Source organism: Solanum verrucosum, unplaced genomic scaffold, assembly GCF_900185275.1.
Source record: "Solanum verrucosum unplaced genomic scaffold, falcon-dt-bn FXZP01000205.1, whole genome shotgun sequence".
Taxonomy (NCBI): Eukaryota; Viridiplantae; Streptophyta; class Magnoliopsida; order Solanales; family Solanaceae; genus Solanum; species Solanum verrucosum.
This window is the reverse complement of record NW_026019950.1, coordinates 2,421,718-2,440,657: the sequence shown is the minus strand read 5'-3', so window position 1 is coordinate 2,440,657 and position 18,940 is coordinate 2,421,718. Positions and strand designations below refer to the sequence as shown.

The 18,940-nt window shown below is 33.6% G+C and overlaps 2 protein-coding genes and 2 pseudogenes across 2 annotated transcripts; 3 read left to right on the top strand and 1 right to left on the bottom strand.

The window, feature by feature from the left end:
- Nucleotides 1–324: 324 nt before the first annotated feature.
- On the bottom strand, nt 325–782 carry LOC125814016 (uncharacterized; annotated as a pseudogene).
- A 2,944-nt stretch (nt 783–3,726) lies between these two features.
- Nucleotides 3,727–4,915, top strand: LOC125813971 (trans-resveratrol di-O-methyltransferase-like). Its single transcript, XM_049493453.1, has 2 exons — nt 3,727–4,537; nt 4,646–4,915. Exons 1-2 carry the CDS (start codon nt 3,749–3,751, stop codon nt 4,913–4,915), a joined length of 1,059 nt encoding a protein of 352 aa, XP_049349410.1. The 5' UTR covers nt 3,727–3,748.
- Nucleotides 4,916–9,735: 4,820 nt separating this feature from the next.
- LOC125814015 (uncharacterized) lies at nt 9,736–12,189 on the top strand. The gene has a single exon (XM_049493491.1). It carries the CDS (start codon nt 9,736–9,738, stop codon nt 12,187–12,189), a length of 2,454 nt encoding a protein of 817 aa, XP_049349448.1.
- Nucleotides 12,190–16,617: 4,428 nt separating this feature from the next.
- LOC125813973 (trans-resveratrol di-O-methyltransferase-like) lies at nt 16,618–18,542 on the top strand (annotated as a pseudogene).
- The last annotated feature ends 398 nt before the right edge of the window (nt 18,543–18,940 follow it).

Sequence of the window (18,940 nt, the reverse complement as noted above, 5' to 3'; positions counted from 1 at the left end):
CATATAATGTATTAACGTGTTTTTAAAATTTTGTGATAAGTTGAAATTAAAGAATTATTTATTCATATTAATGCTTAAAAAAATATGGTGGAAAATTATACGAAACAACAAAAATGAAGTGAAAGAATAGAGTAATTTCTCATCGCCAAAATGGAAATTTACAGAACAATTATATTCATTTTCATTGATATTTCACAATTGTGAATATTCGAGTAAAAGAGAAAATATAATTTCTCACTATTTTCCATTTCTGTACAATATTGAATATCCTCGAAAAAAAGACAATTTTACCCCAGTAGAAAGTCGAGATTTACAGTAATGCCCCTAGAAATCATCTTCTCTGCAGTTACGCCGGACACTGTAATTACTCTTCCAAATCCGGCGATACTGCAGTTTCCGATGCTTCCTCATAACTCTGGAAAACCCCCCATTCTTCACCGCCGACGCAGAATGCCGGCCAGATTTATGAGCGAAGGGCTCCACTTTCTCCGGCGCAAAAAACCCTTTTCTCATCTGGCACAGAGTGTCCTCATACATGTTCAATCCAGTGAGAAGAATCCCATCTAACCCATGATCAACAAATCTCGACCCGACAAAAAGATTCGGATCGAAAACCCGAACTCCATCAATAGTGACGAAATCGTCGTCGCCCCTGTTTGTTTCCACCAAAATACTATAATGGGGAAGAAGGGTGCAAAGGTATGGGGAACAGGGGAAGTAAGGTTGCGGAGTTCACTGATTGTAAGTCGGCGAGAAAGGATGACGTGGGGACCAATAGGATTAATTTGGGTATTTTAATTATGATTCATTTTAGAGGAAATTGGGTGGGTATTGAGTTATGGGGCAAATAGTTAAGTTATGGGTTAAAAAAAGGGGTCAAACGGGTAGTTCAATAGGATTAAGACACGTGTAAAAAAATAGAAATCTGTTAGTGAGAAGGGTATATGTGTACTTATAATTGGACGGCAGGGGCTTATGTGGACGCAAAGTATAACGGAGGGCATATACGTACGATTTATTAAAGTTCGGGGGTAAATCCGTCCCTTTTCCCTTTTTTTATTCAATGAGATGATATAATAACCATGTTTTATTTCTATTTCCTCTTGTGGAGTATATTATTTTTTTATTTTTTTTTTGGTTCTGTTTATGATTGCTACAATTTTATTTCACTAGAATTTGATATTTTGGAAGGAAATTATTATTTTTATATGATAGATGATAGGATTATTCCTGATTATGATATATTATCGGAATGTTTTGATGATTCAAATGTTATGAGCATGACTATTAATTATAAATTGCATAAGGAAAATTTGTCCAAACTTACACATTACCAAAGAATTGTGATATTTTTATAAATACTTTTCTTGAGGAAAGTATTCTTAGGAATCATGAGTCAAAAGAGATCGCAATTATGAAAGAACATGAATCATCAAATTCAACAAGTATTCGTTATTATTATTGATCTTATTTACTTCTATAGACACTTATATTTGATGTTATTTATAAGTTTTCAAATGATGGTTGCAGCTCAAGGTCGACACTCAAAAGATTCTATAACCGTAAGTAATTTAAAAAATATATATTTTTTCATATCATTAAATTGAATACGTCATTGTTTTATTTTTAACTTAATTTTTTAATTGTTATTGCAGCTTGTGAAGGAGTGATGAAAGCATCAAAATAGACGTGATACGGATAATTGTTTTCTCTTGTAAAAGAATATTGATATGTTTGAGTAAAATGATGTTTCGCTATTTTAGAAGACATTGTTGAATCTTTATTAAGTATTTTTTAATACATTATATACAATAAACAATTTATTATATTTCACACTATCTTTTATAAATTTTGTGTTAAATCTTATCTACATTATATGAATTAGTAGCTATAATTTTATTAAATTTGTAGCAAAACATATATAATTGCCACGGAAATACTATTTATACACATTTTCATATCAAATGAAGAACTTTTAGCTACAATTTATATCTTGTGACAATGAGTTGTGAAATTTTAGCTATCAAATATTAAATTCGTAGGTATACATATGCTCATATAATTGCCACGTATAAAGAAAATGGATAAAAAAATACTTTTTCGTAGCAAGTAATTCTTATTAAGCTTCAATGCTATATATTTCATGGCTAAAGGTATGAATTCTTAGCTACAATATGAAAATATTTGTGACAAATACATTGAGTTATAGCTATGAATTTTTATAATTCATAACAAATATGATACTATTGCCACGAGATAAGTTACAAAACTAGCTACAAAATTCAGATTTCTATGGCAAATAAATTAGATCTTTTGCTACAATACAACACCTTGTGGCAACTATATAAATATAGCTATAAATTTTATTTGTAGTGGCACAAGAATAAAATAACTTGCCATAAGTTTATTTTTGTGGCAGAAACTTGTTTCTATTGCAGCTACATACAATTTTTAATCTGTAGCTAGAAGTATAAATTCTTAGCCACAGACCATGTAAAGATTGTAGCTATTTTTTAGCCACCCTACATTTTGCTACGGATGCTATGAAACAAAATAATGTTGTTTAAGGTATAACTTTGTAATTGTTAAAGCAAAAAGTCTCACATTGGTGGTTAATAAGATGGGTGCACCTATTTATAAGGTTTGGACAATCTTCATCCCTTTAAGCTAGCTTTTGGGTGTGAGTTAGGTCTAATACCTAATTTTTACATGGTATCAGAGCAAGACCCATGTCACCGATGTTGTGGCCAAAAAATAAAAAATTGTCCACGCACTAGGAGTGAGGTGGGTCAAAAATTGCCCAAAATTGCCCACGCACCAGATGCTAAGCACTGGGCGTGAGGTGGGTCAAAAATTACCCACGCACCAGATGCTAAGCACTGGGCGTGAGGTGGGGTGTTAAAGCAAAAAGTCTCACATTGGTGTTTAATGAGATGAGTGCACTCCTTATAAGACTTAGGCAATCGTCCTCTCTTTAAGCTAGCTTTTAGGGTGTGAGTTAGGCCTAAGACCTAATTTTACAGTAATACATACACACACGACCCTTTTCTGTCAATTTAAATTGTTTCACTATAAAAGTATTAATTATTTGTGTTTAAAAAAAGATGTGTATAAAACATGTGCAAGTTTGTCTCTTCCTTCGCATGCCACTTAATGATGGACTGAGGACATTATTAATATTTCTGGCATGACCTAACCTGCCTACTACACACCCCATTTGAATGACAGGGTCTCACTCATTAAATGTGAAGGATGCTACATGTCAATATTTCATCTGGACTTATTCTACTACTATTAAAATAAAGATCTCATGAAATCAAAGCCTGCATGCTGTTCGTTAAAACCTAGCACCCTCTCTTCAATAGTAGTATAGTACTAGTCATCATTTCATATTAGTTGTTCACTTTCACCTCTAGACGTCTATTAAGAAATATGATATATGATAGTGAAGTATGTCTAGATAGGTATTTTTTCCTAAAAAAATTTCCATCATGAATAAGTGAAATTTATGTCATAGAATATGATTTTCCTACTAATTTTGGTGGGGGGCCAACGTAACGTACAATACTAGAATGCATTCTCAAATGTGCGCCAACAACTAAAGATAAGTTCATTTTGGTAGGCTGTACGATGAAGGCTGGATTGGTCCTCTCGTTCTTCTTATCTTATAACTATGCATAGACGTTGATCATCATTATAAAAAACCCTGAGCATCTCAAAGAAATTAGTAGTAATAAGTATCACAAAAATGGCATTGCCTAATAATGATATTGGAGACGAAACTAGACAAGTTCTGGCCGCTCAGGCACACATATGGAACCATATATTCAACTACATCAACTCCATGTCACTTAAATGTGCAATTCAACTTGAAATTCCAGATATCATCCATAGCCATGGCCGACCCATGCACCTCTCCGATTTAGTAGAGGCCCTCCCCATCAACAATAATGATAAGGCTAAAACTCATGATTGTGTTTACCGTCTCATGCGTATTCTAGTTCATGATGGCTTCTTTATTCAACTAGCTGAGGAGGGCTATTTACTTGCTCCGACCTCACGTCTCCTCCTCAAAGATGAAACTATGAGCATGATCCCGTTTTTGAATTTGCAACTAAATCCAAATTCGATGGATTCATGGCATTCTCTCAGCAAATGGTTCAACAACGTCAGTGACGATTCTAATAGTACTCCATATGCAACCGCTCATGGCATGCCATTTTTCAAATATGCAGAGAATGAAGCAAGATTTAACCATATATTTAACGAAGCCATGGCAAGTGATGCCCGTTTGGTCATGAGTGTGTTGATTCAAAATGGTAAGGGGCTAATTTTTGAAGGGTTGAAATCATTGGTGGATGTTGGAGGGGGTACTGGAACCGTAGCTAAAGCTATTGCGGATGCATTTCCACAAATAAATTGCACTGTCTTTGAACTCCCTCATGTAATTGAAGGGCTAGAAGGAAGCAAGAACCTGAACTTTGTGGGAGGAGATATGTTTAACTCCATTCCCTCTGCCAACGCAATTTTACTTAAGGTATAGCTTTGTAATACACAGCCCCCCCCCCCCCCCCCCCCTTTTTGTCAATTTGATGTATAACTATACATGTATTAATTGTTTGTGTTTGATTTATATGGCAAATAGTGGATATTACATGATTGGAGCGACGAAGATTGTATAAAAATATTGAAGAAATGTAAAGAAGCAATTCCAAGTAAGGAGAATGGAGGAAAGGTAATCCTAATTGAAATAGTGATGGATCAAAACAAAGACGACAAGTCATATGTAACTCAACTCTTTCTGGACATGCTTATGATGGTTAATGCTACTGGAAAAGAAAGAAGTGAACAAGAATGGGCAAAACTTTTCGTCGATGCTGGTTTTAGTGACTACAACATTAAGATCGGTGATTGAGGTTTATCCTTAATCTACTCTTGTCGATCGCAAAAGTTCAAATAAACACAAGGCTTAGCCCAATTATGTAACGTTCCAATAACATACAGTAGAAGCCAATACTCTTATCTTATGTTCCCCTGTTTGTGCATTATTTTGGAAATGTTATTCTTCATCTCCCTATGTGTTAACAAAGGAACCGCCTCTTGTATATTTATCTATTTTCCTTTTATTAATGATCCTAAATTCCTAATGCAGAGTGTATGCAAATTAAAATCTTCTTTAATCATGTAAAATTAGAAAGATTAGATATACTAAGCGCTAGTTTGGCCATGCAATATGATATCATATTATGGAATTATAAGTTGAAATTGAAGTTTTGTTTGGACATGCAATATGAAATTTTTGTGTTGTATATTTCCTCATAAACATAAGAATTTCATAAGTTGTAAAACTATTAAAGTAGCCCTAATTGTTTATTCAATCTTACCAAATAAACAAACTTTATAAAATCGCATAATAAATTATAACAAAGTTATTTGTTCTCCACTTAAGTAACTGTTTCATCCAATTTTAATTCGTCAACTTTAATTCAATAAAAAAAATTGAACATAAATTGTAGTGTACTAGTCTTTAACATAATCCTACCATATAGTACAGACAATTTCCTCAGGTTGAAACTTGCATTTCTCGATCATGTGACCGAGAAGACGAACCAACATTGTTACTTTGAGTTGTAATAAATATAAAACGGTAGAAGTAATAAATTAGGTGTTGGAGTAAATGAAGAGAACAAATTTATTACTCAACAATCAGTTGGTGTGAGTTAAAAGACTATATGTTGGTGAGAATAATAAATTTTATAAAGTAATGATGTGATTATAAATTTTATTTATATATGAAATAAATAGTTAGTAGATATAAATGTGATGCTGTTTTAACAAAATATAAACTTGTGGATTATTTTTTGTATTAAAAATATCTCAAATCATGATATAGAATTCTCATATCATGGTTTTTGAAGAATATGAAATCACATCTCATGATATGGAATCATGAGATGGAATCAGCGTAAAATCGCATGTCCAAACACTGATGCCATCTCACAATTTCATATCGTGATATGGTATCGCATGACCAAACACCTACTAACAATAAATGTTTTAGTACAATTTTCGGACTGGAAAATTTTGGTCAAATGTGAATGATATACCAAGACAATATTTCATATTTAGAAGGAAAGTCATCAAATATAAATGACTTTCCAATAGATGAATACAAAGAATTTGATTGATCACTATAGTTACCTTATCTTAAGAAATCAAATTTTAAGTATAGTAAATCTCCTCATTTCTTCTAAATATGGCATGTTATTTATCACATATCTTCTTGTTTTACTTAAAAATATATTTTAGACTGGTTTTAAGAGTCACCACGTAATTTTTAAGAAAAATCAAGAAAACCATTCATTTTCACAAGATTAAAACAGGAATCTAGTGAAAACTTGAAAAGGGTTCGAGGTTCTTATTAACATTGTAGGAAGGTTTTAAAAACACCTAAAATGTCCACTAATGTGGTTATCCGACAATTATATATTTGACTAAATTCGTTTAACTTAATTTGAATAGAACAATTTTTATAGTTAGAATCGTTTTAAAAAGGGAAAAGGGAAAAGGGAAATATTGACCTATTATTTAAGTGAGGTACTTCTCAAAATTTATTCTTTTAAGTCTTTCGAAAAGATGATCGGTTTAGTTACATTGTTAAAACGAAATGAGCATCTCTCGGGGATTTGAACTTGTCGACCCTAAGATTAACGACAAATACTAACAAACAAAACAAACACAGTAAAGTAAGGAGGGAAAGAGGGTTGGGCCCAAATCTGGTTTCTGTCCACCTGGACCAGTACTTGGGCCTATTTTCGTTTTGGCCTTTTAACCCATTTGAGTCACCTGCACCTGTCCTAAACTAACATGAAATAAAATATTATTTGGGCCTTAGGCCCAATTTTCACCCGTCCTAAATTTCTAACAGAAATAATAATAAGACGACAAGGGCTTAGGCCCAAAATAACAAAATACAACTTCTTTGAAAATAAAGGTGGGCTTTTTGGCCCAATCCTTTCAATTCTCCACTGCTTCGAATTCTTTCAACTCCGAGACCTGTACATCAATTATTTTGGACTTGATAGGAAACATAGAATTGGGCCTATAAGGCCTAATTCCGCGAAATGCAAGGGGAGGGAGCCTCCGAAGACTCGGAAGGAAGCAGTTCATGCATAGGAAAAGAATAAAACAAGATGGAAATTAGAAATGAAACATATTTTAAAACTTTACAATATAACTAAGGCATATGAAAATAGAAATAAGGTGAAAACACACATGATTGGTTCACTATACATAATGCAGAGATGACCCAAAGACTCCATACAACACTTACAAACTATTTGCTTAAAGATGAAATGAGACTTACATGATAAAATAAAATACTACAATATGATGACGAATAAACAATCAAATTAATAGTGGTCAAATGGAGAGGATTTAGGCATAGCTACTTAGACAAATATAATAACAGAGAAACAATTATCAAGCGAAAAAATGGAACAAATTATTGAGGTTGGTGTCATTAAGCTAAAACAAAATAAAAATAAGTAAGAAAAGACAGTATGAAACTAAGCAAAGGCAATAATAAACCCATGTACAGAATAGACTAAATTTGAGCATTTGACCATGAACCAAAACAGCAGGGATGAGAAAATAAAAAAAATCGATATCACTTAAACTCTCATTCAAGACGGGGAATAACATTTAACTTGTGCAACTCTCAAAGAAGCATGACTAATCTTAAAACTTAGTCACTAAACATTAAACTCAAAGCACCCAAATCATTTTAGGGAATCAAAAATACATCAGACCAATCCTATAAAATCGAGTCATTCTTTAAATGCTATGGACAACAAGAAAGCGTAGACAACTAAGATTAAAACCCACGACAATAGCAAACGAAGGCTCTATTAAGCTTAAATGAGATTAAAGAGAATCAGACTATATCTTCGAAACACTCTAAGGAAGTAAAGCACTGAAACGAGGGCATACCAAAACGACATTCAGACATCAAATGAAGCAGATGACGGAATAAGCTTGAACAATGAAACGTAAAACTCACCATGTAAACAGATCTTTATAACTTCCAGATTTATACTCAAATGACTACAAATTTCTATGGACTTAATAGGCTATTCAAAAGACATTTAGGTAATAACGTTAAAGAAAGAATCGAACCAAACGGTAACTAAAGACTAAAGATTTGACCACAAATGAGACCATGATGTAAGAAACTTGGAGAAGACTAAATAAAATGCACCTCAAAACATAATACTCTAGCAGCAAACAGGGGATACAACATTCTTAATTTTCAAGTCATATTAAGAGGCACATAAACTCAAAAAATAAAGAAATAGTCATTCAGGCAGTAACGAAGCAACACACACTACTTACAAAGAGGAACAGCAAGAAAGTAGGGATGAGAATGTCACCTCTTCTTGGGCAGCTCCCTGGGACAACGAACAGCGAACAGAGCAACGACTTCACCACCACCGTGCACTTCGAAAGAAACTCGACAGAAAACAAGCGGAGCGAATGAAGCTAGTGTCGAAAAATGATCCTCTTCTCTACTTCTAGTTTACTGTATTTCCTTCCAAATTCCAGCGACTTCCTCTTAATGTTCTCCTCACTTTTCTCTAATGATTCTCTAACACAAAAATTTTTAAACTCAAGAAAAAATTCCCCCCCTCTTTCAACAGTGAACCAAAGCAATTATATAGAATCCACATAGGGTTCGGAAAAAATGGGGGGAAAAGGGACGAAAATACAGGTTCAAGGCCCATTCCAAATTCGAAATCAAAAATCTTTCACAAATTTGGACAAACACCCTTTTTCTTGCAAGTTTCGTCCCATTTCGGAAGAGGAAAGGGCGAATTGACGCTCCGGATTGATTCACCCGTCATTGGGCGCGACGTGGCTCCATCTCAAGGCCACAAGGACAAATTTTGCGTGCAGGCAAGTGCCTTTTTGCTGCTGTTGCAGCGATTTTGGCTGGGTTTCATTTGATTTGCTGTATTTTCCGGGTTGTACGCAGGAGGAAGAAAGCGTAGGGGTGGGTTGGTTGCGAGAAAATGATCAAAATGGTCTTTGATGTATAATGGTTGTTTTATGTTGACCCTTAATATATTTCACATGATCTATATGGTCCTTGATGTATTATAAAAGATGATCAATTTGATCCTTTGACCTAAAACTAACAGATACATCAAAAAACTCATGTTAACTTTAACATCGGGTCCCACTTCAAAATAAACCGCGAAAACTTTCTCATCTCCTCATAAGCCATAGCGCCAAAGGTGCCCTAATTTTCTCCATCTTCATCTCTTTGAAGTTTCACTATAGAATTCTATATGCAGTAAAAATACTTACATTCTTCTTTATTACCAAGAATGTTCATCAAAAGAAATGGTGACAAAGAATCAACTCTATATTATGGTAAGATTTTTGTTTTTAGATTTTATGTTTTGCGTGTATTTTACTACTCTGCTTGTTGTTTCTCTTATGACTTCTTATGTCTCTGTCTAGGTAAAAGTATTGTCTTTTGTTAGTTTTGAGTTTTTCAACAAATGCATAAAGTTTTAGATAAGGGTCTCAGAACCTAAGCCTTTAATCTCGTAAAAAATATTCACTAGTGGTCCCAAAAATATTATATGTAGGTGGTCCTCATAATTTTTTTTTACAGATCCGGTGTTCGAGGCTGGATTTTTTAGTATTAAAATTAATCATATGGGACTAATGAAGCATCAACCAAGGAAAATTTATGTTGGAGGAATGGTGGACTATTTTGATTATGTTGAAGCAAAAAACCTTAATTTAGCAGATTTGAAGCAGATGGCTGTTATGTGCGGCTATATGAATGACTCGGAAATATTTTGGCATAAATTTGGAAAGTTCGGTGATAGGTGGAGATTAGTGTCTACTGAAGTAGAAGCTCTCTCAATTAAAAAATTTATCCCGAATGATAGAGTAGTTGAGTTGTATTTTGAACATTTGGACTCCTACATTGAAGTAGATTCAGGTGAGATTCTAGGCCACACAAATTGTACATTAAATCAAGAGCATATAGAATGTGGTGACACATACAATTCTGATGAGTTTGAAGATTCAGAAAATGAATTATCCGGTGACGATGTCATCCTTGAAAGACATGGACAAAAAAAGCAAAGCTTTGAGGATGGAAGGAAACTTATTAATGACGAAGTTCTGAGGAAATTGTCTAATGAAGATGGAGATTCAGATTGTGTGGACTCTGAAGATCAGAAGAGTTTGAATGGTGATTCTGATAATGAGTGCTTTCATTTTCCAAAGCATAACCCAAAAACTGAAGCAAAACATCCTATATTAGCATTAGAATATACATTTGGAAGCAGGGAGGAGTTCAAAAATGCGGTATCAATTCATGAGGTAAAAGCTGGGAAGAGTATTAGGTGGATAAAAAATGATGGAAAAAGAGCAAAAGCGAAGTGTAGAAATTCAGATTGTAAATGGGTAATTATGGCATCGGTAATGCATCGAGACAAGGCATTTCAGATTAAAACTTATGATTCCAAGCATACCTGCAAACGTTGGAACCATCGTAACAAGACAATAACCTCTTCTTTCATTGCAAGAATGTATCTTGATGCTATCAGTCAAAACAGAGAGTGGAAGTTGTCTGACTTTAGAGACACGGTCAGTGTGGGACTTAAAGCTCATGTTACTTTAGCTCAAGCTAGAAAGGCTAAAAAGAAGGCACTTGCATTAATTGATGGAGATGTGAAAGAACAATTTTCCATCCTTTGGGACTACTGCCTTGAAATTGGAAGATCAAATCCTGGAACTTCAATGTATATGAAGCTAACTCAAAACGAAATGCCGAACAAACCATATAGATTTCAAAGAATCTATGTTTGTTTTGTTGCTTGTAAGGAGGGGTTTAAGGCTGGATGTAGAAAAATATTGGGTGTGGATGGGTGTTGGTTGAAGGGTCAAATGTATGGATATCAGTTGTTGACTGCAGTTGGCTTGGATGCCAATAATAATATTTTTCCAGTGGCCTATGCAGTTGTAGAAAAGGAAACTAGGGAGACATGGTCATGGTTTTTGACCTGCTTAATTGATGATTTGGAGATTAATGATCAAGTTGATTGGACCTTTATGTCGGACAAACAAAAAGGTCTCATTGAAGCGTTTAATGAAGTTTTGCCATCCGTGAGTCATAGATTTTGCGTGAGACATCTTCATAATAATTTTAAGAGGGCTGGTTTTAGTGGTTCCTCGCTAAAATGTGCGCTTTGGGCTGCTGCAAGTGCTACAACTGTGGAATTTTTTAATGCTCGCATCAATGACATTGTTAAATTGGATGCCGAAGCTGCTATATGGTTGAAAGAAAAGGAACCTATTGAATGGTCTAAATCACATTTTTCTCCCATTGCTAAGTGTGATATTTTGTTGAATAATATGTGTGAATCGTTTAATAGTATGATACTTGATGCTCGAGATAAGCCAATCATCACTTTGTTGGAAAAATTAAGATATCTTCTTATGGCTAGATTACAAGCTAATAGGGATAAAGCTGATAAATGGAATTCTGATGATATTTGCCCTCGGATTAAGAGTATTCTGCACAAAAATGAAAAAGATGCTGCTGGTTTTATTCCTAAAAAGTCGAATGAATGGAACTTTGAAATTCTTGGCGGAAGTGTGAGCGACATTTGGGCTGTGGACCTTGCTGGCAGAAAATGTAGCTGTAGAAAATGGACCATTACAGGAATCCCTTGCAAGCATGCTATTTCGGCAATTTGGCATAAAAATGACGAGGTTATTAATTATGTGGATGACTGCTATAATGTGGAAATGTATAAGCGAATCTATGAACCAGCTATTCTTCCAATAAATGGTTCACAGTTGTGGCCTAAATCAGGCAAGATCCCTCCTTTGCCTCCAATCTTTTCAAGACAAAATAAGTCTGGGAGAAAGCAAAAGTTGAGAAGGAAAGAACAAGATGAAGTAGGATCAAGTAGAACTAAGATGAAGAAGAAGCAAACATCAGTTAACTGTAGTCGATGTCACAAGTCTGGCCATAATACGAGAACTTGCAAGTTTAACTATGTACAGCCAGAAGGAGGAGTTTTTGAGTCAGCTTGTAGGATGCCTTCTACTTCATTTGTACCTGAAAAGTTGCCGGTAAATATTTTTATACCTAAGTAAGTTAGCTTGAAATCTTAAAAGAATCTGATTTTTTTCCTTCTACAGGTTAGAAGAACAAATTTTATCCATGATGATAATGTTGCGTCGTCCGACATGAATATTTAATCTGGTATCTTTTTTATTTGGCCACACCTACTCTTTTTTTTGGGTTTATATATTAGTTAATGGTGATTTTATATGTTTCAGAAGGATAGCTATTTTGAAGTGGCCATATTTTTGTTGATTATTTGATAGCTGATTGAAGTGGAGAATTTTTTGAGTTTTTGCGGCTAACTGGTTGAAGTGAAGATATTTTGTTGGTTTCATGCTAGTAGCTGGTTGATGTGAAGATATTACAAATTAACTTTAGTATTTCTTTTGTTGCTTTTGTTCATATTTTTGAATTAACTCATGTAATGTGATTTTGATAAGTTGCGACGTTGAATCTAAAGGATCTATGCTCTTACTTCTTGTCCCCTTATTTCAAACCCAAAAAAAGCCTTGATCGATATGAGAAAGATGTGATCGTATAAAAATTGAAATAAGAATCTTGGAGTTGGATAAATGGTCCCAACCCTTGATAAGCACCAGAGCTACGTAAACTGTTTTGCAAGCAAATAGATCTTCAAAAATTGCATCACTTCCCTGTTAGTTATCATTATTTGCTGCCCTTACAACAACATCAAGTATCATAGATATTTCACCTTGGATGTATCTACTTTGAAGTAACTTTTTTAAAGCTTAGAATCTATCAGAAACCATCTCTCTATCTTCACAAGGTAAGGATAAGATCTACGTACATCATATCCATTCCGAACTTCACTAGACATGAGTGTGCTCATTAAAAGTGCACCAGATGTGCCAATACTTCACTAGACATGAGTGTGCTCATTAAAAGTGCACCAGATGTGCTAATAAAATGTTTCAATGCACCAAATTTTTCCATTGATTATAAGCACATATGCTCAATTTACATTAAAATTCTCAATATTGATGCACCAGGTATTCTCAATAAATGCACCAGATATGTTCAATTTGCACCAGATTCTACAATGACAAGGGACCAAATTTTTAATGTAAAATCTGCACTTCAATTATAAAAGCTAAAGCACCATATTTTTGAGAAAAGAAGTTGTCTATACAATTACATACACTAAAGATTACAGATCAACCTATGGAAACTGACTTGCACGATGATTCAAAAGATCAAATCGCAATTAGATATCAAATCTAGAGTAGAGTCATACAAGATAATATACCAACACACATTCTCTCTACTTTTGGCATTAACCAATTTGCTCTTCATTTTTTTTCACCTTTTCGTTCTTTTTTTCAAGCTCATTTCTAATCTAGAGATATCGACTCCGTCTCAATCTTCCTTTTCAACTAATGTTATCGCATGATGCTACTGTCCATTTTCAAATACTTTCAGCTTCACTCCGTTTCTTTACTAATTTCGAAATCAAAAACATTGATCGTGAATCAATTTCATCCCTTTCTAACAGGGCTTTGATTAGATCTTCTGTATGTATCTTAAAAAACAATCAATTTTTTACACAACAACAATGAAAGACTTCCAGAATTTCTTTCTATTAAAATCACTTAGCATCTTTGAATTGGAGTAGCAATTGGGGATTCAGAGATGAACTAAAATGAGAAAAACTTCATCTTTCTTGACATTTTGCAGTGAAATTTGTGCTAAATGAGAAGAGAGAAGTTTGCTTTAATGGTTGAGGAGCAAAAAAATAATATCCACAAGCTCTTCTAAAACAGATCCGAAAATGGAGAATGAAGGGGAAAGAGAAAACTTTTGAGCGTTTTAAATTTTGCATGTGGGACCCGACGTTAAAGTTAACCTGATTTTTTTGATGTATCTGTTAGTTTTAGGTCAAAGGATCAAATTGATCCTCTTTTATAATACATTAAGGACCATATAAGTCATGTGGAATATATTAAGGATCAACATAAAACAACTCTTATACATTAAGGACCATTTTGATCATTTTCTCGTTGGTTGCTGTTGCTGTTGCTGTACGTTGTATGCTTGTAGCTGCTGATGTGTTGGCGTGGGATTAAAAGGGAAAAAGGGATGGGGATGGGTCGGTTCTGGCACTGTATGGGCTGCTGGAAGTGGGCTGCCATAATTAAAAGGGTAAACTACATAAATCTCACTACTTTACATCCTAATTACTAGAAATTCCATTAGTTTTCAATATTACTGCCTATATCATTTTTCGTTCATAAGATACATGGATAATAAACCTTAAGATACATGACTCTATTAGAATTTAAAAGATACATGTTTTAAAGGATATGATACATATTTTAATTAATTTGAATTAATTGTTTTAGTTTAATTCCTTAATTAAAGGAGTAAGTTATGGGAGATATAACAACCATAATGTAATTATGGCTCCATCTTATCATCAACAACTAATATCATCAAATTATTTTCTGAACTTATCTTCTTCATCAAATTATCGTCCTTTTGAATCACCAAATTTTCTAAATTTCTTTTGATCATGGCGAATATCACAATATTATTGAGTCATTCTAGTTCATGGGTATCTAAAATCGAATTTGAAAATTATAGAAGATACATGTATCTGTCGACTTTTAAAATCAAGATACATATTTCATTTGTTTAAATTAATTAGTTGTAACTCAATTCCTTAATTAGAGAATTAATTGAGATACATGTATCATTACTCGCGAGATACATGTATCCATCGATTTTAAAAGTCAAGATACATGATTTATAACTTTGAATTAAAGAGGTATAACTTATTTCCTTAATTAAAGGATTAATGGATGAATGATTAACAATCAAAACTGATTTACATGATCCTTGATTATCAACTTTAACAAGTTTTCCTAAAATAATGAAATCATAAATCATAGTAATTTTGTAATTGTAAACTTCATCTTCTTCATTAATTCCCTCTTTTGTATCTTAAATTTTCGAATATTTCGGCCTTGAGATACATGTATCATTTTTCGTGAGATACACGTATCTATCGGTTTTAAAAGTTGAGATACACAATTCATTATGTTGAATTAAAGGGGTGTAGTTTATTTCATTAATTATTGAATAATTAACAAACCAAACAGATTTACAAGATACTTGTGTATCAACTCTAACAAGTATTCCTAAAATAACGAAATCATAAATCATAGTAATTCTGTAATTGTAAACTTCATCTTCTTCATCAATTCCTTCCTTGTATCTTAAATTTCCGGCTTGAATGTTGGCGGATGAAGACCCTACAATGACAAAAACCTAATTTGTAAAAGTTTATACAATCAAATTTTACACCAATATGAACTCTATCTCAAATGCATGAACGGAATGTAAACCAAGATACATGAGAATAATGAAAAATAATAATAATTTACCTCATTGATACAACAATTATGTTGAAAAAACCTTGAACTTCTTCTGGATAATATTAGACATCTGAAAGAAGCAAGTTAATGACAAGTTTATAGAAAAGATGTACGGACCATGACGATAATGAATATGAGTTTGTATATGATGTTGATTACCACAATTTGGTTAAGGGAGAGAGAGAGATGGGGTGGAGGTGAACAGTAGGGTAATGAGAAAATAATTTGTGTACCATTAATTGAGGAGTTTAAATTTTAAGATAATTATTCAATACTATATTTAAGGGATTTGTGTATCTGATTAAATCTTTTAAAATATATGGTATAAATATTTAAAATGGTATTATGTGTAATTTTTTTAAACTAGAGGTAAAATAAGTATATATGGTAGTAAAGTATGTCTAGTTAGATAGTTTTTCCTAATTAAAAATTAGAGTGGAAAAAAAAATGATGGGTTGGAACGCATGGAGGGGCTGGGAATTTTAGGAGTGGGCTAGGGGTTAATGAAAAAGAGGCTCAAATTGATTTCTTAAAGGTTTAAAGGAGGTAAAAGAAAAGACTAAAATCATAAAAAGAAATATAGCCAAATTGATTTTAATTTGCAAAATCGGCTAAAATCTAAATAGGAAGAATTAGCATAACTAATTAATGAGCTTCTTACCTTTCATGAAATAAAAATAATTAATTTTATTATATATAAAAATAAATTTTATTAAATGCTAATTAACTCAAAATTATAAATAATTAATAACTAAGCAAACTAACCAATTATTTAGTTAAACAAAACCTTTTGAGACGATTTTCGAATATTTATAAAATTCAAAAATATACATATATTATTTAAAAATTATAAAAGTGACAGCCTATTAAAAAACTAACTTGAAAAAAATATTTTGAATGTTATAAAAGTCAATTATTTTAAATCGTTTGAAAATTAAGAAGCTCGCAAATTAATTATTATCGGGGAGGGTCAAAATTGGGTGTCAACACTTCTAATTTCTCTTATAAATATAGAATTCATAGTCACAACATTACACATCTCAAAGAAAAAATCTCACAAAAATGGCATTGCCTAATAAGATTGGAGACGAAACTAATGAAGTCCTCGCTGCTCAAGCACATATATTGAACCATGTGTTGAGACAACCTGGCGAACTGAAACATCTTAGTAGCCAGAGGAAAAGAAAGCAAAAGTGATTCCCGTAGTAGCGGCGAGCGAAATGGGAGCAGCCTAAACCATGAAAACGGGGTTGTGGGAGAGCAATACAAGCGTCGTGCTACTAGGCGAAGCAGCCTGAATGTTGCACCCTAGATGGCGAAAGTCCAGTAGCCGAAAGCATCACTAGCTTACGCTCTGACTCGATCATCAGATTATAAGTTCATAACCCTAGTCCATTCCCATTTTGGGCGGAACAGATCTACTAATTCTTTGATTCCAGTTAGTAAGAGGGATCTTGAACTAAGAAATAGACCCTAGAAGCTAAAAAAGGCTATCCTGAACAATTGCAATAATCGGGCTCATTGATATTCCTGGTATAGTAGATGCTATCACACATACAATCATACTCAATTCGATGGAATTGTTTGATCTTAAAGGGGATCTTCTATAATTTCGCACGTAATTACGTCAATTCTATGTCACTCAAATGTGCAATTCAGCTCGGAATCCCAAATATCATTCATAGCCATGGCCAAGCCATGACTCGATCCGATTTAGTGAATGCTCTCCCTATCAACAAATCGAAAGGTTACGAATGTATTTATCATCTCATGCGTATTCTAATCCATGCTGGTTTTTTTATTGAAGGAGAAGAAGGTTATTTGCTTACTCCAACTTTGCATCTTCTCCTTAAAAATGAGCCGTTGAGTCTAGCCCTGTTTGTTGAAGCACAATTGGATCCCATTTTAATGGATCCATGGCACTCACTCGGTGAATGGTTCGCGAATGGGGACTCTACCGGTACCCATTCGCGACTGCTCATAGGAAGCCGTTGTTTGAATATGCAGGGGATGACCCGAGGCTAAACCGTTTATTTAACGAAGCTATGGGAAGTGATGCACTGTTGATCATGAGTGTGTTGATTAAAAATGGTAAGCGAGTTTTTGAAGGGTTGAAATCGTTGGTGGACGTTGGAAGCGGCATTGGAACTGTGGCTAAAGCCATTTCTAATGCTTTTCCAAAGTTGAAATGTTCTGTTTTCGATCTGCCCCATGTTGTTGAAGGCTTGGAAGGGGGCAAAAACTTGAGCTATATTGGTGGAGACATGTTTAAGTCTGCTCTATCTGCCGATACAATTTTACTAAAGGTACTTGTCCTTCATTTAATTCGTTCATAATTTGCTTGCGTCAAAATGAATTGGGTCAAAAGTAATCAAATGACAGATCATGATAATAGTTTGAATTGCAATTTGATCCGTTATTACCCGGTGATTTGATGAGTCATTTTAAGTTCAATTTGTTACGTTAAGTTAACAAATGGATCATGACTCAACTAGTTTAGTCTTAGTCGGATTGAATGGGCTACTAAAAGTTATGTTGATTTTACTATCTCGTGTTTTAGCTTTTCTTCTATTTGTCTTGTTTTTTGTGTTGAATGGATTTTATGGTTTGATGACAAGCAGTGGATATTACATGATTGGAGCGACGAACACTGTGTTAAGATACTGAAGAAATGCAAAGAAGCAATTCCGAGCAAGGAGAATAGAGGAAAGGTGATTGTGATTGACATTGTGATTGATAATCAGAAAGGAGATGACAAATCATTTGAAACTCAATTGTTTTCAGATGTGCTGATGATGGTTCATGTTTCTGGAAAAGAAAGAAATGAACAAGAATGGGCAAAACTCTTCTCTGATGCTGGATTTAGTGACTACAAGATTAGTCCTATCTTGGGATTAAGGTCTGTTATTGAGGTTTACCCTTAATATAGTGTTGGTCAAATAGAATGTTAGTTGAGTGATGCATTTGGAATTTTTAGAATAAGGTAATATTAGAAAGCAAAGATTTTTTTTTATATGGTAATAAAGGAGACGTTATGACTTCTGATTGCAACTTTTGTGATGATTGATTGTTGATGCTTGATAATGGGGTTAATACCTCAGATGGTCACTCAACTATCCAGTCTTTCCTCAGAAAGTCACTTACATGGTGACTTTTTAGTGAAAATTAAAAGTTGAGTGACTTTCTGAGGCAAAAGTGGATAGTTGAGTGACCATCTGATAACCCCTTGATAATGGAATCAGACCACAACAAACTTGCAATTCAACTCTTCTTTTATTGAGTCTGAGCTGATTAAGAAAATGGAGTATGAAATTTTATTTAAATCTTTGCCTGTTGAACCTCTCTTTATTTTTCTTATAATCTATAATCTTATATATTATGGTCT

Excerpts from the sequence above, each read along its gene's own strand:
- LOC125813971 (XM_049493453.1), top strand. The coding sequence starts at position 3,749 with ATGGCATTGCCTAATAATGATATTGGAGACGAAACTAGACAAGTTCTG. Across the intron at positions 4,538-4,645 it reads CCAACGCAATTTTACTTAAG|TGGATATTACATGATTGGAG; the intron begins GTATAGCTTTGT and ends TATGGCAAATAG.
- LOC125814015 (XM_049493491.1), top strand. The coding sequence starts at position 9,736 with ATGAAGCATCAACCAAGGAAAATTTATGTTGGAGGAATGGTGGACTAT.